This window comes from Teleopsis dalmanni, chromosome X, assembly GCF_002237135.1.
Source record: "Teleopsis dalmanni isolate 2A chromosome X, ASM223713v2, whole genome shotgun sequence".
Taxonomy (NCBI): Eukaryota; Metazoa; Arthropoda; class Insecta; order Diptera; family Diopsidae; genus Teleopsis; species Teleopsis dalmanni.
Genome location: NC_051848.1, coordinates 7,338,121 through 7,362,544, shown reverse-complemented (window position 1 = coordinate 7,362,544; position 24,424 = coordinate 7,338,121). Strand labels below are relative to the sequence as shown.

Genomic DNA, 24,424 nt, shown 5'->3' with positions numbered 1-24,424 from the left:
GAAAAATAAACATAAATATTTTCTATAAATAATAGTTATTAAGTAAATATAGCTGTAGTTTATGTATTTGATCTAATAATATTTGATCTAACAGCACAATGAGAGTATATATTGTGACGATTACTTGGTATATTAACATAAAAGTCAGCATTTCAGATTAAATAGGGTTCGACACCTGGTACTTATTTTCCAAAAGTTTTCTAGAGACAAGTTAACTGGTCTAAAAAAAACCAGTGGAAACGTACTATTTGTTCATGTCAAAAGACAAAATAAATATTTTTATTAATTGTCAGCATATACAGATAAAATAAATAAATCAACATTAGCAATTCCCAAAAAATAAGTCTCTAGCACATTTTGTGATTACTCAGGCATATATACGACGTGTCTCTTACTACTGAAAGCATGAGAACAGAATTTCTAGTGAGAGTCACCATCAAAACAACGGGTCAATTATGATTTTGGATATTATTTGGTTATATCAATCGTCAATGGTCGATGGTATTGGGGGTTTTTAGATTAGACTAAGGCCCATTTGTACTGCGAGGAGCTTGAACCACTGTGCACCCTTTTGTATTTAGACATTTAGTATCTCGAGAAATCGAACCAGCTCCTTCGGAGGGAGCTTTCGAAGATTTTCATCCTCTAGTGGGTATGCACCCAAAATTTTGTTTCTTCTGTGGCCTAGTGCATCACATCACAGGTGATCAGATATTTCATAGACTCCTCCTATACTTGGTTTTTTACTCAATTATATGTATCTCCAACTACTGAGGGAGCGAGAACAGATCAAATCAAAGCAGCATCTTTTTTTTAAAGTTAAATGATCTTATTAAGTCGTGTGTTACTCTAATATAAAAAATTTGTACTTTTTTGGATTGCAATGTGTTAATTATTTAACTGATGTAGCTATCCATTAATTATGAGGAAATAAATGTGTTATAAATAAATTTGCTTATTGCATCAAAATTTTGAAATAGGTACAAAATTCAATTCAGAAATCGAATTAATTTAATATTTATACAATATATGTATACAATATGTAGCAAAACTTTAATAGTATATATCAATATGGGTTTTATTGCAGATTACAGTGAAATGCAACTCAATAGATTTCAGAGCAATTAAAAACCTAAAGCATAAAATTGTAGCTCATCCTAATAAAAAAAAGAACCTTTGGACATGTTGAATTTTCTGTTCGTGGCTAAGCAGGATTCGAGCCATGATTTATGATTTATTTTCAGATTTTTTCTTCGTTTTTCCATGGCAATAAAATAGATTAAAAACGAAAACAGATCAAAAAACAAAAATGTTGAAATAGAATTTTAATAAACAATTTGAATAGCAAATATTGAAAGTCAATATAGTAAGAGAACGAATGGTAAAATGGCAAAATGGCAAAATGGCAAAAATGGTAAAAATGGTAAAAATTTTAAATTTAAATAATTTTTTTTACTGAACAGCAACCGCACTGATTGGATTTCACAACCGAACAGAATTGCTAAAATTTATTTTACAATATTAATTTTTATTGTTATTGAAGTGAAATATTTGCATTTTATGCACTCAGAATCTCGCATAGCTTTGCATATAAAAATTAAAAATCAAGCTTGAACTCAAGCTAAGAGGACAATGTCAAAGCACCGCTGAGTTGAGCACTGCCACAAAATCTGAAACTGGCTGTGGCACTGCTGTTTACATGGAATCACATTGTTCATTTCGATCAGCAATTATCACTTCGCAGTTGAAATGCCACCTAATGAAAAATGAAAGTTCGTTTGCGAATAAATGACTGCTATCTTGCCTATCTATCTTGTCCCAAGGAACGCAGATTTCAATTGAACGCTATAGTCGATTTGGCCAGGATATGTGACACATTAAAGTCACATGCATGCTCAGTAGTTTTCATTAATTAGTCATTTATTACAGACATAATTCAAATGCACCACGCTAAAAGTAGCCAAAAATACTACCATTTTGTGTGAACATCTATCTCACAATCTCACAATCTCACAATCGCACAATCTCATGGAAACACAGCAGGAGCAGGAGTAGCTCAGTGGAATTTCGTGATTTGAGGTTTTCAGCACTTCACAGTGTCAGCGTTTCATTCAAGCCATCTTGTCATGGTGCGTTTCCAATTTCATTGCTACTGCAATTGATGTTGCTGCCGCTGCTATTACTACTGCTGTTGCACTTGCTGCAGTTGCTGCTGTTGGTGTTGTTGGTGCTGTTGGTACTATGATATAGCAACATTATTAACTAAAACAACAGCACCAAAGGCAACTAATTTCGTTTTCAATAACTACAAGCAAACGAAAATGTTGTTGTTGGTGTTGTTCTATTATAGTTTGTATTGTTTGTGTTGCTAGTGTTGTTTGGCTGTTGTTATTAAAGTCATTGTTATCGTGTTCTATGTGAAAAGTTGTTTGCTGTTGGAAAAGATGTTCCTTGTACTACAACGAGCGATAACATTCAGTACGAGTACACATGCACAAAGGCATTAACAAAGTGCAACACTGTCATGCCCCGACGCGTGCATGCATACTTAATGTTTCATGTGCTTGGGAGCTTCTGAGCTGTTGAGCTTGTGTGCCATGGAAAACATATTGCAAAATGCGTTTAGATTACTTTTTAGTCTGAAAACGTGTTGAATTATAATTAACAAGAAGAACTCTCGCTTAGATAAACAATAACGCAATTTTTTTTTCTATTTTTTCCATTGCGTTCCTCAACAAAAATAAAAACCAAATTGACAAAACCTTTTAGTGCATTTGTGTTTGCACTTCTGCACTGAGAAGAAGTTCAGAAGTGCAAACTACACTTGCAATGCGTATATTGCCATTTTGTATTTGTATTCGATACCTATTAGGGACTTGGTGACACTAATGGATACAGTATATAAAAGATTTGGAATGCCCACTAGCGGCCTCTTTCAATTTGTAAAGTACTTTCAAATGAGAGAACTGCATACGTTAAGCCACACAAATACTCAAAAGACTATTTTTTTTATGTTATAACATTAATTTTTGCATTTGTACATCTTAAAGATACTTACCTTAAAGATACCTGCCTTAAAGATACCCACATTAAAGGCTGTGATGAAACAGCCTTATCGTATTCCCTTCACCTACTTCGCTATAGGAATTTAGGAACCATTTTAAACGTTTATTATAGTTTGCCATGTAAGGTAGATGTGTAGAAATTATGCTATGTAATCTATAGATAAATAAATGGTGGTAGTACCATATATATACCAGAAGAAGAGCTCAATTAGGTAATAAGTGCATCAGACACCATGAAAATGTTTTGAGGCACTGGCTTATGTGCACTGAACTAAGATTCTTGTCAGAAATTTTTATTATACAATAACTTTTCAGTAATCTCAAAGCTGAAAAAATAAAGGAGTCAACTCCTTTGACTCTTTGAATCTATTGAATCACATATAGCGTTATTTTATATAGATAAAAATTTTTTTAATAAAAGTAAGTAAGTAATTTCTTCGAATTCTTGAAATGTTAGATATATTCAATAGAAATCTATAAGTAATAAATACTTTTTTCGAAGTTGAAAAGTTAGATATATTCAGTAGTTTTCTTGTAAATGAGTTCAAGTTAATTTGAAGTAAAATATATTAATTTCAATCTCTCGATGTCAACATAAACCATCAACATAACATGTAGAATAAGATCGACTTTTCTAGTAGTTGCATTCCGCTATGACTGATACTATAAGACATTTATTTATTTATATTGATATACAGTAAGACCATATATGCCAGATGTAGCAGGAATATTTAGTAAATGCGTCAATGGAAATCTAATAATATTACCTTTCAAATGTCATGTTTTGACTTTATGTCTTGTGATTGCTTGGCAAAGACTCCAGTAATTTCAAACAACTTTTAATGAACGAATTCAATACTCAAAATTTGATTCGGTTAGTTTTGGAGGCCTTCTCCATGGTTACTTACCTCTCCAATCTAATAATAATAATAAATATTACCAATTCTCATTTTAATCACTTTACGATATTTATTTTTAATTCGTTATTTACTGTGTTATTTATTTAGGGGGGCATGAAAATATATAATAAATTTCAAATCATTAATAACCAATAAATATTTTAATTTAAATTACATGTACACCAATAGTGGAGTAAGTTGCAAGTAACGTGCCAACAATTAGATTGTATGCAACGTCACGCCGAAGGGCATGGAGATTTATGGCATAAACAGGCAATCGTCTTAAATGAAAACCATCAAAAGACTGATACGACTGTGGTAATATTATCCTCATCATCATCAACAACTCCAGCAACAAAAGTAACCACATCAGCAACAATAACCTCAACAGCGACACCATTACAACCAACAACAATAATCACAACTGCTACAATAGTTAGGGGAGCAGACGTAGAGGCTAATACACCAGTTACAGTTACAACTGCAGCAATATCAGCAGCAAAAACTGACATTAATGAAACAAATGAACCAATAATAACAACAACAGCAACAACAGCAACAGCAACAACAACAACAACAACAACATCAACAGCAACGACATCAACTACAGCAGCAACAATGGCAGCAACAACTCTTAACAAAAGTACAGAAAGCACAGCTTGTATTATTGGCAGCAACATTAACAGTGCTAGCAATAAGGTCAAAAAAATATCAACAGCAACAGCAGGAGTAGCAGGAGTAGCAGGAGCAGCAGGAGCAACAACAACAGTGCCATCAACATCAACATCAACGACAACACCAACACCAACAAAACCTAATGATTGGGTTGTTATACCGGTGTTTGCGGATATTGTTAAATTGGCATTGGCCGGACGAGAAGATTGCTTGCAACGGTAAGTTAAAAACTTTGTATCTCAAAAAAGCACACACACACACACTCTCACACGCATATACAGAGCCATACATACTCATGTGAGGACATGCAGAGTTGGGGGATTTCGTTAAATGGGATTTTTAATTGGTTACATTGGCCGGTTCGGTTAAATGCTTGTTGTCAATTACCATTTGACAATGTTATATGAAAATTTGGGTTTAAAATTCGTCGTTTCTTCTGCGTTGGCAACCTTTTACTTTATTGGAACTAATAAAGCATAAAACTGAATGAAATCTGGACGCTTGCTCAACTATCGACAACTATGAAATGGACAATTTTCGACATTTTCGGAATTTTTTTCATTTGAATTCCAAAAACTTCTTCATAACTTCAGCCTCGAAATTAAGTGAAAGAAATCAATAAAAGTTTATAGAACAGTAAAAAGTATGCCAGTATTTTAACACCACTTTACAATGAAACAATGACGTCAATTGAAGAATAAGTATATATACATATGGTTTATATGAATTCCACTTTAATATTTATTAGGTAGAACTTATAGAACAGTAAAAAAAATTTAATTCCACTCCAGTACGTGACTTCAATTGAAGACTGAGTTTATACACATATAGAACATATGAATTCAATTTTTATTTATGTAAAGAGAATAATGTTTAATCTTTTATCTTCATATAAAGAGTTATTCTCTATTCTTCATAGTATTATCAAATATATAAGAGCCTTAGAAGATATGGCTGTAATAATTTTTCTTATATTAAGTTAACTGGTTTTACTAATTAAAAATAGGTATATGGGAGCCATTTTGATGATAGCGATTTTGGTTTTCCTTGAATTTATTTCCCAATCCTGCCCCTTGTATGTTAAGCTTCATACAGTAGTTGCACTGCTGATCAAATTTTCACTTATTTAAGTGTTCCAAAAATGGAGGTCTTTGAAATGTAAACATTCAGTAGCGGTAAAGATTTCAGAAGCTATATTTCCAAATTTGAAAATGAATATGAATTATATATAGTGAATGCGGTGGTTCTGGTATTCTTGTCAATTTTATAGACTGTTTAAAATCAGTAGTACAGTTTATATATATTAAGAGGTATGCATTAAATGCAGGGTTTGAATTGCTGTTGCTAATTGCATTGCTTGCATAATTGCTAACGCATTGCATATGAAAATGAAATAAAAATATGCATTAGCAACAGCAAAAAACGAAAACTGGTTTCATTTTGATTGCTTGCTAATAGTCAATTTTACATTTTTGACTATTATGCATTTGGAATATATGCAACTTGCTTGCTTATGCGTTAGTTGCTTGTGTTTTGCTATTAGCAAATGTGTATGGATTTCTTTTTTTGTTTTTGTTTTAAGGGAATGTGTACGCATTATTTCTTTGTCAATTATGATGTGTGCGTACAATTTGTATGCAATTAATATAATTTTATTTGTAATTAGATTATGCCTAAACTTATGTTTATTTTAATTATTAAATTTATGATATATATGATATATATATATATATATAGATAGATATATATATATATATATTAATTATTAACTATTAATTCATATATAAATAAATATATATATATATATAATATATATAAATAATTTTGTATTAAAATTAAAATATAACTTAATATTTAAAACAGTTTAAAAAGTGAAATTTTTTATTTTATTTAAAAAACGTTTTTATAAATTAATGTGTTTAATAAACGACCTACGCCCGGTAAAAAACATAAAAACTTTGTTATCAATTATGATTAAAAATTTTAATTTGATGTTATTATTCTTCTAAATTTAAGTCCCATTCAGGAGGTTGAAACAACGGCATATCATCAATAGCATGGTCCAAAAATTGAGGATTTAGTTTAACCATGAGAATGTTTTCTAAAGTTTCATGATTAAGACGATTCCGTTGATCAGATAATATCAATTTTAGTGACGAAAAAGCACGCTCGATGGTAACCTTAAATGTAAATGACATTAATTTGATTATTCATATTATGCTAAACGAATATTTTACCTGAGTTGGTGGAATTGCAAAACATATATTCGCAAGCGCATGTAATTCTGGATCAGCAAACTGTCTTTCCTTCCAAAAGTCCAATACATTTATATCAACACGTTGAAAAGGTAACTTCAAAATTTCAATTTTGGTGTAGACGTCCATGTTGTTATTACTTTGAGCTTCGAAGTGGTTAGAAAGATAATCATTAAGGTACCTATCCTCATATTCGAGAGTATCTTCCATTTGTGTGCAATTTGTGGCTGAATTCTTCTTATCAATTAGGAAACCTGAGTTCAGTGCTGTCAGTCTATTATATAGTCGTTTTAAAAACAGAACAGCTTCGTTTTTTTGCTCTACAGTCAATGTATGGCTAAAGCGTGGGTCCAAATACAAACATGCGTTTAAGCTTTTGTTTGATTGTTTTCGGAATGATTTTTTCACAACTATTGCACTAGTACTTGAGCTGGAATCTTCATTTTCATTTATATTTAACTGGTGCATATTTTTTAAATGCGTTCTTAAATTAAATATTCTGTCCCTCTTCAACGAATGTTTGCAAATTTTACAAACTGCTAAATCGCTATCACTAATTATTTTAAAATATTGAAATGTTAATTAATATATATATATATATCTATCTATATATATATATATATATCATATATATCAGAAATTTAATAATTAAAATAAACATAAGTTTAGGCATAATCTAATTACAAATAAAATTATATTAATTGCATACAAATTGTACGCACACATCATAATTGACAAAGAAATAATGCGTGCACATTCCCTTAAAACAAAAACAAAAAAAGAAATCCATACACATTTGCTAATAGCAAAACACAAGCAACTAACGCATAAGCAAGCAAGTTGCATATATTCCAAATGCATAATAGTCAAAAATGTAAAATTGACTATTAGCAAGCAATCAAAATGAAACCAGTTTTCGTTTTTTGCTGTTGCTAATGCATATTTTTATTTCATTTTCATATGCAATGCGTTAGCAATTAGTCGTTTGACAAAAATCGACTGGTTAATATTTATGCATTAGTCAAAATATGGTTGCTTTTGCTAATTTTCAGCAAGCAATTCAAACCCTGATTAAATGCAACAAAAAAAATATTTTTATTGCACTTAAATGCAGAAAATGTTAAATAATTTATCTTATACTTCAGTAACTGATGCTGAGAATTCATAAAAATTAATTACAAGAAAGTAGATAAGCATAAGTGGGGTAAGAGAGTAAAAGAGAAGTTAAAAAGAAAGACGGATGTTGAGTAAAGAATTTTTCTTCTCTCTAGGTTATTCGACAAATTAATTTTAATAGACGTAACTTTTATTTTCTCATAATTATTAATTTAATATTTAACTCTAAACTGTAACTGTATAATGTGAATTTCAATATTTTACTCTAATTTTACTCTAGACTGCAGCAGACTTTTAGCCCATGATTGTAAAAAAATCTTAACGTTTGCAGTTAGAAAATTTTTTTTTAAACACAATTATTTTTCACAGGAATATTTAATTTTGAGTCCTGAGTTATTTCACTCAACTGCATTTGTTATTATTGTAATGAGCAATTAAAAAAAATTATTTTTCTTTTTTTTGTGATTTTTTTTTGACTGCCAGAGCCTATAAAAAAATAAATATTTAACTAATGTTTTTTTGTTTTTTTTTGTTGCATAAATTTTTGCCTCAGCTGGTGCAAGTTTATTAATTTCATAAATTATTATAATTATATGTGCTCATTCAATTTTCATTGCAACAAAAAAAAAAAAAAAACGAAAAAAAAAGAACGAGTCCTTAAGTTACCAGAAAGCAATTAATTTTTTCTAGCTGAGTCAATAGCCGCGTAAAGTAGACACCCCATTAAATCCTTCGCATGCATAATGAGTGAATTTAAAATAAAACAATTTTTTATTGTGCAACATTTTGCTCCAGCTCCAGCTTCGCCTCCAGCTTCAGCATCGCGATTTGCGTCGTGCCAGCATCCCTTCAGCGTAACAGGAGCTACAAGCAGGATATGCTTGCTATTGCTACATGCAACGAACAAAAAAATGCCAACAACAAAAAGTGTAATAACATTTCTTAGCGTGGGACTTGTTCACATTTAATTAGCCTACCGAGCAGAAGGACGTCGCTGCTCTGTTCATGTGTTGTTGGTATGGTTGGTGTTGTTGCAAATGCAGTACGTGACATACGTATGCGCGTTCATTGTTTCACCACGGCTTCTAACCTAACTCACATGTAAGTCGGCTTTTGGTGGAGTCGGCTGAGTTTGTGTGAGTATGTGTGTGTGTGTGTATGTGTGCTGCTTGCATTTTGTTTGCGTGGCAGTAAGTACGTGTTGAAGGAACAGTGCGCAGTTATTTTAATTAAAGTGAAACGATTGAAACTTACCCCACACACACACACACACACACAAGCTAACTGACACATGTTGGACGCACAAGTGCACTTCAAACTCATTTTATGCTAATTATTGTAAACACTTCAACCAGGCGACTTTTGCGTACTTTCAGCTAAAATTAAAAGTTTCACATTAGCCGAAGTCCTTGCCTTCAGTCTTAATGTTTCAATGCCGTTGTTGCTTATTGTTGTTGCTTGTTGTTTGTTGTTGTTGTTTGTTGTTACGTGCAGTTAATTGCTAATAAAATATTGATGTTTTGAGATAATACCGACCGATTGAGAGTGTTAAGTGCGTCAAGTGTTTCGCAACGAGGGTATCTGAGCGAGTATCTGAGCAAATAGCGGATTAGCTTTCATTTCACATCTTAATGACATTATTCTATGTTAAGTACCGAGTCTGCCGCCGTTTAACTGGAAGCTATTGTAAATGATTAAATCAATAAACAGTTTAGTTTTCTTTGAAATTAAAGTTGGTACGTGAAGTTTATATTTGCAAAATAAAGAAGATAAAATTAGGTAAGACTTTTGAAAAATTTTCGAATATCCATAGTCCTTCCGTTCTTCCTTTTATTTTTTATTTGTATTGACACAATTTTGCAAAGATATTGCCATGAGAAGATGACCGATGTAACACATCAGTCAATAAGACGTGTGACTTATACCATCTCCTTCAAGGGCAATACAATCATTTCAACGCTTCTCTTACTTCTCGATGCCGTGCTTGTAGAATGATTAGACTCTTACCTCAAAATAGGCTTCAGTTGCATAGCTTCAGCGAAGAGCCAGAAATCGCTGGGGGCTAGATCTGGACTATACGGTGGATGAGGAAGCAATTCGAAGTGTAATTCTTGCAGTTTTGCCATCATTTTTATTAACTTATGGCATGGTGCATTGTCTTGGTGAAACAAAATTTTTTTCTTCGCCATATGGGTTCGTTTTTTCACAATTTCTGCTTTCAAACGATCCAGTAATGCCGTGTAGTAGTTGCTATTGATGGTTTTTTTCTCTTCGAGGTAGATTATATCATGTGCAATTTTGAGATTATACCATTTCAAAATGTTTTTAAAGCTTAATCGGCTCACCGGAACTCTTTAAATTTGATAAACTTTTCAATCTTTTTAAGAACTCAAAAACTATGACAAGTAGATAAATAAAATTTGAGATATAAAAAAGCTGTATCTTATTAATAAATTTCAGATAGTATCGTAACAATCAATCCACAGCCACATCCAGCCCTCATACAAAATTTTTATAAACATTTCTTTATTATATCATCAAATAAAATCCTTGTCTTTTATTTGCTATACGAATACGTCTAACTTTTAAATAGTTTCTTTTCGTCATAAAGAAAAGTCACTCTCGACAAGAAAAAATCAACATTTCTTTAGTATTTTTGAAAAATTCTTAACTTCTACTACTCTATGTATAATATCAAGTAAGAAATTGGAATGATCTGATCATCAATCTTAAAATTATTTAAAATTTTGTGAAATTTCACCGCAAATAAGTCTTCTTTAATATTTATCCAGCGTTAAACCCTTAGTCTTGTTTACTACTTATTGCGAAATAATGATTCACTCAGGTGCCAGAAATCAATAAAAAATTATGCAAAATATAAGCTACTGTTGATATACCTTCTGCTCAAAAAGTATCGGATTTTGTTGTTTGTTAACTACTCCTTAAGTAATAGACCTTTTTCAAAAAGTTTTTTTTTTTATGTTGGTACACCCTTGCTTGACATATGGTACAAATTTGAGCGCCATCTGTCTATTAGTTTGTTTACAGCAGCTGTTAATATGAGACCACCTCAAGTACATTTAGCGATTTTTACAATGGAAAATTCTTGTTGTACGCGATTTTTTGACCAAACATGGCTCCACTGTCATCGCTCAGGCACCATATTCGCCAGATCTGGCGCCATGCGACTTTTTGCTGTTCCTGAAACTCAAATTGCCCCTTCGTGGTAAGGGTTTTGAGTCGATTGAATCGGTAAAAGAGAATTCGCTGAATGAACTAAAAGCCATACCTGACAACCATACGGGCCTACGAAAAGTGTATGGAAGATCGGGTTAAGCGTTAGCATATGTGTATCGCTTCAGAAGGAGCATATTATTTTGAAGGAGATAAAATAAATTTGTAATGAAATTTAAATTTGTGTGTTTTATTCACAAAATCCGAGTACTTTTTGAGCAGAAGGTACATAATATGAAATGAGTTCGAAAATGCAATGTTATTTCTTTTTGTACGAAATAATTTCTGTTTTTGCATCTGGGAAACTTGGAAAACTGGCATCAAATTAATTAAATTTATGAAATATTTTAAAGCAGAAGCACGCTTGGGATCACTTTGAAGAGTTTCTTGGAAAAGTATCATAACTACAATTTGCCAGTGATTTTCTGTAGAAGATGACTTCATTTGATTAAAAGTGTTTCAAAACTTTTCATGCCAAATATTTTTAATAAACAAATAAACTCGCACAATCCTTTTAAAGTTTTAATTTGTAATGCAAATCGAACTAAAATTATAAATTATAATCGTCTGAACTTTGGATCAACTTTCTCATTACTTTTAATTTTAATTAATCAAGTTGATTGTATTTCTTGTTAACTGACAGCAGAAACACAAAAGCGCAGCATTTACAAAATTATAAAATAATTTTAATTCTTGAGAAAATAGTTGCAAATTAAAAATTCGAGGCACTGAGGCATAAATTAAAATTACGAGTACAAGGACCGACTAGGGTGCAAAGTGCCACTACGAGGACTGAACCCAGTAGGGCGCTAATTGTTTTATTAAAATGAAAAATGAAGTTGAAGTTTAAGTTGAAGACTTAAATACTATAAGTAACAACATAAAAATGTGCGAATAACAATAAAACAAAATTATTAAAAACAATTTTCAATATCTTTGAAATGAAACTTAATGTTCTCTTCTTAGAATTTTTCGCTTGAGAAACTAAAATTTATGAGTTTTTTATGTGCTGACAAAACGTCGGAAACTTTAGCAATTAAATAACAGAAGAAATAATTGTTAAATTTATTAACTCAGCCAAGTGAGAAAATGACTCCATTCCATTTTTGTTTCAGTCAAATTGAAAACTTCTTGAGTTTTGCGGATATAGAAACGAAAAAATAATTACAATTAAATAACAAATTTTAAACTTTCTCAAAACTATTTATGAATTGAAATAAATGGCATTAATTTAGTTGGTAAATATTTTCAATTCTTGGTTCATTATAAGTTATGCGGACATAATACTCGTAAGATATGAAAACGATTGTCCTTCCTTAATTTAAAAAATTCTTGGACAGTAAATACCAAATAATATTTTTTAAACAGTTTGTAGTGTTAATAAAATTTAACATTAATACTGATGATATACAATATATATTTCTTATAAAGTACTTAAAACTTTGAAAAGGTGGTACATCTTGGGTAAAATAATGACATGGTATTCAGCTCCTACAATCACTGAAGGTACAATTTGTAAGGAAAAAGGAAATTTATTAATTAATATTTGTTTTGAGCTGTTATTTGTACGTAGATGGGTATAGGAAACCATTTGCGTCCTTGCATAGAAAATGTTCACTTAATTCTATTGCCTTTTCTTTCTAGTGCCTTCCACATTCTAGTATTTTGAAGCTATTGCAAATATATAGAGTACGAGTACAGAAAGATAACAAACCGCATCTGTTAAAGTAGTATATGTCTGTCTAACTGTGGATCTGGCATTCTGTCAAAAATTATTTAAATTTTGTGATAATGAAATGTAGCTTTAAGAATACAATCGAATAAAATAAGCATACGAAGGCAGATAAAATTGATAAAAATAAGTCATTATTATTATACCATACTCTTTTGGGTAGCTTAAGGATTCAACGAAACTTTTTCAACAGCTTCTATTTCTTGCGATTTGTCTTTATTCGTTGAAAGGTTTGCCAGTTTCGTGATATACCGTTTTCCTCTAGGTTATTTTAGGTTTGCCCTTAAATCGTGTTATTTGAGAGATCCTTTCAAAAATATAATAATAAAAGTGATACTCTGTTACTTCTTGAAATTCTAACTGCCTGCAATGGTAAAATAATTAATAAATTCCCTGATGCTATTTACATTGTGACCGAAAAGCTTTCGGAAATTCTCATTTAAAATTCGCGCGCTGTATATTTTTCGATATTTTAAGTTTATGTAGTTTGGCAGCACTGTCCTTAATTACTATGCCAAAAATGAGCGCGATCTGTCGGACAGTTCGTTTACGGCAGCTGTTGAAACCAGTTCACCTCAGTAGTGCGTTGCGAAAAAAACAATGGAAAAAAATATTGAACAAAGAGTTTGCATCAAATTTTGTTTTTCGAACGAAATTTCGTGTGCAGAATCGTTGCGAATGCTACAAAAGGCTTATGGGGAATCAGTTTTATCGAAAACTCAAGTTTATGAGTGGTACAAAGCCTTTCAGGACTGTCGTACGACCGTCGAAGACATGCCGCGTTCTGGACGACCTTCGACCTCTACCACCGACGAAAACATTGAAAAGGCAAAGGAAATCGTGTTCAAAAATCCTCATGTGAGTGTTAGAGAGATAGCACGAGAGCTAGGCATCGGTCGTGAGATGGCTCGTTTGATTTTGGTGGACAATTTGTGTATGCGACGTGTCAACGCCCGGCTTGTTCCGATTCACCTCAATTTGTTCAACATTATCAACGATTTTAAGGCCAAACATTCAATAAATACCATCGAACAGCCACCGTATTCACCTGATCTTGCACCGTGTGACTTTTTCCTGTTTCCCAACCTCAAATTACCACTCAGAGGAACGCGTTTTGAATCCATAGAAGACGTAAAACAGAATTCGCAGAGGGAACTCAAAGCCATACCGGAAAGCGCCTATAAAAAATGTTTTGATGATTGGAAGAAACGTTGGCATTTGTGTATCGCTTCTAATGGAGCATATTTTGAAGGAGATAAAATAATATTGATGAAGATTAAGAATTTTGCGTTTTATTTATTTATTTCCGGAAACTTTTCGGTCACAATGTACATAAAAACAATACAATGATGTCTCTGATTTCATTCAACTAAGGCTATAATAAATTTCTTTCTTCTCTAATAGCGCTGATACTATAACAGATTATTCAGTTGCAGTCAACAGGCATTATTTTACCGTTGTCAACCTGGATGTGCCTCTGTCGATTACTACTCTATTGCATTTTTGGATATCCATCAGTATTATAATATCTAGAACGTTATTTGTCACCAAATTATTGATTTCCTTATAGTTCCTTTTTTCCAATACTTTTCGTGTTATTCATAGTCTTCAGTTTGAACGTAACTTAAATGTAAAACTAAAATAATCATATATCCTGAATAACCATAGTAGCTTAGAATTTGAGGTGCTTGAATTGCAATTCGATTTGATTCAAATATTAGTTATCTACTTTTTCGGATATTTAACCACATTTAAAACCAAAATATTTTACCTAAATGGATTAAAACGAATCTAATCAATTTATTAGAGAAAATTTAATTCTTACGATTGTTACTTCTGTGCATTTACGTATAAATGGTAAGACTTTGAAAGAAAGAATTTATTTATTTTGCAATCAAAACCAAAAAATTACCTAAAAAGAATTCTCACAAATAATTAAATGAAACTAATAAATGTAATATTAAATTATTTTCATAATAAATATTGAATGAAATATCTTTTTGTCATAAAAGTAAACTTAATATTTTAATTTTTTTTATTGGTTGTGAATATATATCCAAAACCAAAAATTTATTTCTATAAACTCACAAGTAATACATGAACTTTCTTGACTGGTATGCCTTACTGAAGGATTTATTGAAATTTAAATGCAAATTGAAGTATAAAGAACTTTTTTATGGTTTTTGCTGACAATTTCGTATGAGGTTCTTACCTACAATAATATAAAAAAATTTTAAAAATTCATTGTATTATTATTTTTAAAAGTCAATTTTCAAAAAGGAAAAAGATACATAAAAAAAAATTTTAAAAATTAAAAAAATTGTATAGATCAAATTGAGGCAATATAAAAAAATACTTTTTATCTGACTGAATGCAATTAAGCCATATCGATTTTTCCACTTACAGTTGTTAAGTACCAAAGGAGAACTTGTTTTTGTGACTATCGTAACATAAATTAAATATAAATTAAAGCAATTACATGAATAATATTTCAATGAGACAAATGAACTCTGTAATAAAAACAAATCAGTCATGGGCATTACCATAATTCAATAAAACTGCATATAAATACAGCTTATATGCAATCAATATGACCATAATCCAATGCATGTTGGCCGTCGACTAGATGGCTGTTGTGCGCAATCAAATGCACTCTACTTCGATAACGACGAAACTCGTAAAACTCATAAAATTGCTCAACATAAAAACTAATTGGCTATGGAAAATTTCAAATCACACATGAATAAATTAATAGTGCTCTTTACTTGTCCTGAATGCCCTGCATATCCTGCATATCATCCTTCGCTACCCGCAGCCTCGCTACTATGAACTCAATTTGGAACGGCCGCTGTACTCCAGAGTTGTGTAATATTATTTCATGAAATATTTTCATGCATCAAAAATATACGAAATTAACTTTATGTGTTGTCTTTATCGTGCGTCCAATTTATTTATTAGTTTATGCAATATTTTGTGGAATTTGTCGTTTTGGGTAAATATGCATTTCTCTTTTTTTCATTAAACAAATAATAATACTGAAATATGAATAAAATCGAAATGGCAAACAAATGAACCACAAAATGTTGCTTATTTGGTGAAGTTACATGGCGTAAAAGTCCGAAAATGAGCATTTCATAACAGAGTACTCAATGTGAAGCGTGATATCGAAAAACGAGCAGAAACAAATCAAACCTATATTTAATGAAATTATTTGTAATTGATTTGTATTAAAAATCCACACATTGCCTTCAATTGCCATGGCCATTTGCACTCAATGAACACACCAATGGCACACTTTGACATCTCCATATTTAATACTATTTTTTCCTGGGTTTTTAAATATTGAAACAATTTATGATGTTCATAAATGTCGTTTCAATATTTACATTTGTTTACATTTGACTGGCCGCAAACAATTGCAATGTTCACAAAATGTTACTCATACGCACTGTTGTGCCGCTTTACATATTTGCATACTTTGAATTTATGTTGATATGTTAATTGATATTCTGTAAAACAAATAAAAAAACATAAAATAATAACTATGAAAACGTTTATATTAACATTTTATATTAACATGAGTGCACTTCGCTAGTTACAAACACTTTAATTAAAACAAATGCTTCACATAATTTACAATTACAATTATAATAGATAATATAATGATTTAAATCAATACGCACTTTAGATGAGTATGTGTTTTATAAATCAATGAGTGCCACTAAACATTTATCAAATTATTAAGCACTGCAGTGGTTTGTTAATAATTTGTTAATTAAATTTTTAATTCAAATTTTGCGATTACTAAATACTAGTTTGGTTCATCGCACTGAGTAAAGTTGTTGGATTGATGCGATGGTATATTAGCTAAAGTGTAAATAATAAAATTTTACACTAAATGTTTAAACGAAACTTTAAGGTAAATTTAGTTGAAGGAAGATTTTAAGGTAAAATCAGTTGAATATCACATTAAATTACCATTATTATTACTATTGTAATAATGCTGTCTCAAACCCATTCGACTTGGCTGTTCCTAAGATTTCTAATTAAAACAATCGTGGATGGTTACATTTATTCTATATGCTATGTGGAATATTTCTCCAATATAGGTTAGTTTCCCAATGCTATTTTCTGCATTTAAAATGAATGAGTTCAGACATTGAACTTAATGTTTAGAATAAAATCACAAACGTTCATTTTTTCAGAACAACTTACAAATTTTAGTCAATCATTTTTAACATATTTGTTGTTAAATAGTGATCGAACCATTGTTGAGATTAAATAGTGATTGCGTTAACAGTTTAGTAAAGTGCAATTGCGAACATTGTTCAGTAAACAGTAATTGATATCACAGTTTAGCTAACAGTCATTGTGACTACACGTAAGTAAACAATGAATGCGATCACGAATTAGCAAAAATTTATTTGAATCACATGATCATTATTTAGCTAACAGTGATTGCGATCACTATTTAGATGAGAGTAAATGTGACTATTGTTTAGATGACTTTAATTGTGAACAAAATTCAGAAAGCAGTGGCTGAGATTATTTTTTGAATAATAGTAATTACGTCCAGAGTTCAGCAAATACTGATCACATTTACAGCTTAAGAAATAGTGACGGCAATCACTATTTGTTAAAAAGTGATTAATATTACATTTTATAAAACAGCGAATGCGATCATAGGTTTGCGAACACTGATTGAGATCACTGTTCAACAACCAGTGATTGCGACCACAGCTCAGTAAACAGTAATTGTAATAATAGTTTAGAAAACAGTGACTGAGCGACTATACTTTAGTAAATAGTGTATACTATCATAAGTCAGCAAATAGTAATTGCAATCACAATGACTACGATCACACTTTATAAAGCAGCAAATGCAATAAGAGTTCAGCAAATGTTTAATGTGAACATTGTTAAGCTAACATTGGTTACGAACATTATTTAACTAATAGTGATTACGATCACAATTCAAATAACTGTGAGTACAATCACTTTTTAGATAACAATGATTGCAATCATTTTTTAGATAACAGTGTTTGCGGTTAAAGTTTAGATAACTGAGCTTGCGACCACAGATCAGCAAACCATTAAAGGTTTATTATACAGTGATTCCAATCAATGTTTGTCATAGTGATTTCTACCACACTTTATGAAGGTATAAATGCGATGACAGTTTATCTAACAGTGATTGCTATCACAGTTTAACTAACAGTGATACAAATATGAAACGCAAACTCTATGCTCTATGCTCCACTTAGAGGGTTAGACTATATATACATACATCTTATGAATATATCGTTATAAAGCTAAAGGTGAGTTAAAGTTGTGTAGCTGCTTTTTTAACTAAGGCTTTTGCTGATAATTTTAAAATATGTTGTAATTATAATTAATTAATATTCAAAACCCTTGACATAAATCTGAATGCAAGGTGAAGTTTTTACACTGTACAAATGCAGTAATCAAAGCTTTTTCATTTCATGCAAATTTTTTTCAAATAAATTTCTTAGTTTCTTTGACGATAAATTAAAAATTGACCATAAAACTTTTCATGTACTAACAAATCCAGTTTAATTTCAATTAGAACTCAAAAGTTGGCAAACTACAAAAATTTATTTCATTTAAATTTACTCAAGGCAAGGTCAAGGAACTTATCCATACAAATTCGTCCTTCGTCTGCTTTGTGTGCCGCATGAATTCCTGTCGAAAAACAAACTTGTAAGAATTCACTTAACTTTGTGTAAAGCCCAAACTTTTTTTGGCTTCGTGTATTTACGTTCACGAAAAGAAATTAAAATTCCAACACATAAATGCCAATAAACTGACTTTCTACTTTCTACTTACTACTTACTACTTTTTTTCTAATTTTTCTAATTTTTTCACCCGGCCAGCATACGTAGGCAATTTATATCCTCTGTTATCAACAGCTAAAGTGACTTCATTTTGTTTCACTTTTTCACGTTTTCGCTTATTTTTGTTTTTTTTTTCGTTTTTTTTCTTTGTTGTGTTTTTGTGTTTTTGTATTTTTGTTATTTATTTTCCTACTTCACTCACTTTTCTACTGTTTTTACCATTTATAGATTGCCAAACGGTCACATCAATATTGTTGCCTTCGAACGTATGGCCGCCATTGTTGGCGCCTTCACAAAACACATGAATGGCGTCAAGTCAGCAACGGAAGCTCCACCTGGCGAATATGAGATGTTCTGCCGGCACATGCAGAAAACATCGAAGCTAAATGAGTCCGGTAAGTATGAGAGCCCATTTTTCCGAAACACTGAAACATATTCCACAATGCAGCGCAGTGTATCCTGCACTGTTTTGTTTTGCTTGAATTTACGTCGAGTTGTTGAGTTGAGTGGAAAATAAATACAGAAGTGAAGAAGTGAAGAATTGAAGAATTGTAGAATTGTAGAATGGCGAGAACTGAACTGTAGGTTAGAATAGCCACCAGTGCGAATCAGTGCTCGGCAAATTAAATGAGTTAAAGTGTAGGTTAAGTGCCACACTGAGCCACTTAAAGTTTATTGAATGTGGTGGAAATTAAATGAAATTGCCTTTTTTTTTTTTTTTGAGTAAAGTTAACGACTTCGGGAAACTTTTCCAAAGTAATTGAGACGTTAATAAAGCGATTGCAGTAATTTCAAATAGAGTGCAATTAATTTAGAATTCACATACATCAACCCGTTCTTCCTCTTCCCACTTTAATCGAAAAGTTAATTAAATACTTTAATATCAAATATTTTTAAATAATATTTAAACTTCAAACTTTCATTTAACTCATATAAACAATTACTTTATATGATGGTATATTTATTCTAACAAATATTTTAGTAAAATCTTGAGTCTACTATAAAACCAACAAGTACGAGTACAAAGGATTTTATTTGCTTCTTCTTTTCATATTGTGGATTTTTAGTAATTTAGTTATTTCATAGTATCTATTTCATACTAATTAGAGTAATTGACGTGTAGCATAATTAAAATGGTAACAAAAGTTTCGACAAACAAATAAATTTAAAATTTTATTATTTCACAGTTTATTTAAGAAATATGATATTTCAATTTTGTTTTAATTATATAATAAACTCAAGAAACCAGCAACTACGAATGTGGATACTTTCATCATTCAACTATCTCTATTATTTACAACAATAATTGAAAAAAGAGTATGAAAAACTAAAATATAAATTTCAAAATAACAACAAAAAAACAGACCAATAACAAAGATAAGTTAAAGTCTATTATGTGAATATGTATATATACCAGCATACACAATATTATTAAAAAAATAAAACATTTTTTCTATTTATTTAATATATGCAAAATTGATATTATTTTCAATCTTACATATTTTTTAATTTCACACATAAAAGAGCAATACGAATAGAGGTCCTTGAATAAGTACTAAAATACACATATTAGATAGATTTTTTTAAACAAATATATTTATTTTGAACTAACTTATGTGAATAAAGTCACTTAACAATTAAAATCGTATAACTATATTAAATTACTTTTTAAATTATTTTTAAAAATTATATCAATATTTCGACTATAATGTATTGTCATCTTCAGGGTACTATTATAATATTTTTGTAATATGGCAACAATTTTATGTAAACGACATATAAATAATAATACAATACAATAACAATAAAATGGCAGAAATATGTACGCAAGGATATGCAGGATAAATCATAAATTTATCGTATTCGTGAGTTATTGAAGGTGTTTTTATATATTTAAGCACAGTTTTGTATATTTGTCTTTTATTTAATTTTTTATTTATAAAGAGGTTTTTTTAAACAGTGGTGAACTACAACAACAAAAATTTTAATAGTAATAAAAAAAAGTAATAAAAAAGTAATAAAAAAACATTTTTTATATAAAATTATATATTATGTCTTAATATAGTCCCCATTAAGATTACCGAGTCCAACGATGTGTCATTATTTGGATACCATTTAAATAAAACGATTTATGAAGTCCTCCTAAACATACTTTAGTTTCCTATTCCATTTTATCATTTAATGCAAATCTCTTTTCGTAGAACCATCTTTTCGAGTTTGGAAACAGGTAATAGTCACTAGAGATTACAGCCAAAACTCACCCACTATATTGGGTGAGAAAGCAATTCGTACCATAATTCGTTTAATTTTTCTATGGTATTCATTAACGTGTGACATGTGAATGCGTTATCCTGCGAAAACAATATTTTTTTCTTTGACAAATATCATCGTTTCTTCTTGATTTTCTCCATCAATCAATCCAATAATATGCAATAGTAGTCTGATGTTATTATTTTTCCTCCTTTTTCCATATAGTCTATGAAAATTATTCCTCTTGTATTCTAAAATACGGAAGTTAAAAATTTTACAGGCAGTTGTTGAGTTCGTGGTCGTTTCGGAGCTCTACCCATTCCCTGGGCTGTTGTTTTCCCTCAGGTGTGAAATAATGGAACTATGTTTCATCAATTGTCACTATTCGACTCTATTCGGTCATAGTCAGGTATGACTTATCGTTTTCAATTGGAACAATCCATTTGCCCAAAGCTTTTTTATACCCAACCGTTCATGTAAAATATCTGATTCACGTTTATATGATATATTTGTCACCTCTGCTATCTCACGCAAATTAATTTTTGGATGATCTAACACAATATCGTAGATTTTTTTAGTTGTCAATATTTTTTTCAATTGTGATTTCTTTTGAACGACCCGGACGTTCTCTTCAAAAGCACTCTTACGATCACGTTTACATCCAGCTTTCCAATGTTTTATTACTGTTAACGATGGTGGAACGTTGTCATAAACTAACTCCATTTCTAATTTGGCTACAGAGTTCTTTATTCCTTTCAAATGTAGAAATATTATTATGAACGATATTCCCTTTTTGAAAAAATCACCAAGGTGCACTCTTTCAATTATTTGCAAAAAGCCAACCCAACTTCGGATACAGTCGAAACTTTTGCAGCTGTCGTTTAAAACTTGCCAAATATAAAAAATATAATTGATTTTATTCTGACGTTGCCACCTGTTGTGAAGTCAGGTAATTATCAATCCACCTAGTATGTGTAATACACTTTTTCCTGATATTGTTTTCCCTGTAATGAGATGAGTTTTGTTCGTTGGAATACAATTTATTTTTTACACAACATGTTTATAAGTAATTCCTTTGTGTAATTCTATATGAAGTTTTTAAAGAAAATGTTTTCTTCTAGAAAAGTATATTATATATATGTATATATGCATATGTAACATCAGCATTTCTTGGGCATTAGAAGAAAAACTTGGACATTTTAAATTTTAAAAAATCTGGAAAAAACCGTAAAAACTCTTTAAAACCATGGAATATTTTTTTTTAGCTCCAATAAATTTTCTCAACTGGTAACTTTGTTTTTATAAACTCCTTGTTTATACATTGTGACCGAAAAGCTTTCGGAAATTCTCATTTAAAATTCGCGCGCTGTATATTTTTCGATATTTTAAGTTTATGTAGTTTGGCAGCACTGTCCTTAATTACTATGCCAAAAATGGCGCGATCTGTCAGACAGTTCGTTTACGGCAGCTGTTGAAACCAGTTCACCTCAGTAGTGCGTTGCGAAAAAAACAATGGAAAAAAATATTGAACAAAGAGTTTGCATCAAATTTTGTTTTTCGAACGAAATTTCGTGTGCAGAATCGTTGCGAATGCTACAAAAGGCTTATGGGGAATCAGTTTTATCGAAAACTCAAGTTTATGAGTGGTACAAAGCCTTTCAGGACTGTCGTACGACCGTCGAAGACATGCCGCGTTCTGGACGACCTTCGACCTCTACCACCGACGAAAACATTGAAAAGGCAAAGGAAATCGTGTTCAAAAATCCTCATGTGAGTGTTAGAGAGATAGCACGAGAGCTAGGCATCGGTCGTGAGATGGCTCGTTTGATTTTGGTGGACAATTTGTGTATGCGACGTGTCAACGCTCGGCTTGTTCCGATTCACCTCAATTTGTTCAACATTATCAACGATTTTAAGGCCAAACATTCAATAAATACCATCGAACAGCCACCGTATTCACCTGATCTTGCACCGTGTGACTTTTTCCTGTTTCCCAAACTCAAATTACCACTCAGAGGAACGCGTTTTGAATCCATAGAAGACGTAAAACAGAATTCGCAGAGGGAACTCAAAGCCATACCGGAAAGCGCCTATAAAAAATGTTTTGATGATTGGAAGAAACGTTGGCATTTGTGTATCGCTTCTAATGGAGCATATTTTGAAGGAGATAAAATAAATATTGATGAAGATTAAGAATTTTGCGTTTTATTTAAAATTTCCGGAAACTTTTCGGTCACAATGTATATAGAAAAAAAAAATAACTATTATTTCTTAACATTTTGTTTATGAACTTTACTATTAAGTTGTCTTACATTATATTATTATTTGGTTTCAAACTTATCTTCCCTAAAGATTTTTCCCTCTGCACAGAGAACCCATAAACCAAGTTCTTGTCATGTTGACCAACAAAAGAAAGTCTCAGCAATCTTAAAAGGAAAAAAATTGTGATAATGCAAAACAAAAATATGAGTATTAAAAAGTATTTAAAAAAAAAACATAATAAACAATATTAAGTCCGTCTGTAAACTATTAGGGAAAGGAACAAATTTTTCAAATGCAGGAAAATAAATTTGTAAAGAAGGATAATAAATTTGTACTTGTGTTCCTTAGATCCGTTGCAGCTATTGATAACGCATAGGGAAAGGTAGAGTCTAAGCAGTAACGAGAAGAATTTCATTGGCAGATCTCAAGCAATTAGTGAACTTTCTTTTCAATTTCTACTAAGTAAATTATTTTATATAAAAATATATTATTTTGCCCTTAATCATTTCTTCTCCGTCACGTGCTGTTTTCACAGTATCAACGCGTTTATAATTATAATTGAAATAATTGTAAGAAATTTTCCATGAATATTGTACATAACATAGCATAATGAATGGTTGGTAAATATATATAATAATGAAAGTTTCAGTTGAAAAAGTACAAGAGAATCTAAACCATATCTGAGGAAAGTACAATGGAATATGTAAGCTGTATATATTTGTGAAACCACATGTTAATTTAGTATGTGTATAAAATGAATGTGCTCGTTTGAGACTACTACCAAAGAGAATTTAACGACCAAGTTGAGAAAGGTATACGCCACTTAGCATATTATTTTGTTTTTTTTTAGCTGTTTGGGCATAACAAATAAAAGGGTTCAAAATTGAAGTTTCTTCATCGAATTTTTTTGTTCGATGCTTATAGAGCAATATTTTGTAGTCTTACTAATGTACATTATGAGAGTTGTATCTGAAAATTGGTATGGCGACATATCTATAGGAGAAAGAAAAATTAATAACTTTCGTTATTAAACCACCCTACCCACCTGTTTTGGAATCGTTTTGAAAGTGAGCTCACCCTA

General features: G+C 30.9%; 1 protein-coding gene across 1 annotated transcript in view; it reads left to right on the top strand.

Annotated features, from left to right (window-relative positions):
• Window positions 1–24,424, top strand: part of LOC119689743 — a 49,277-nt gene that overhangs the window by 10,367 nt on the left and 14,486 nt on the right. The window contains exons 9-10 of the mRNA XM_038104640.1: window positions 4,154–4,857; window positions 19,060–19,226. Coding sequence (XP_037960568.1) covers window positions 4,154–4,857; window positions 19,060–19,226 — 871 coding nt within the window. The remainder of the gene's footprint in view (window positions 1–4,153; window positions 4,858–19,059; window positions 19,227–24,424) is intronic.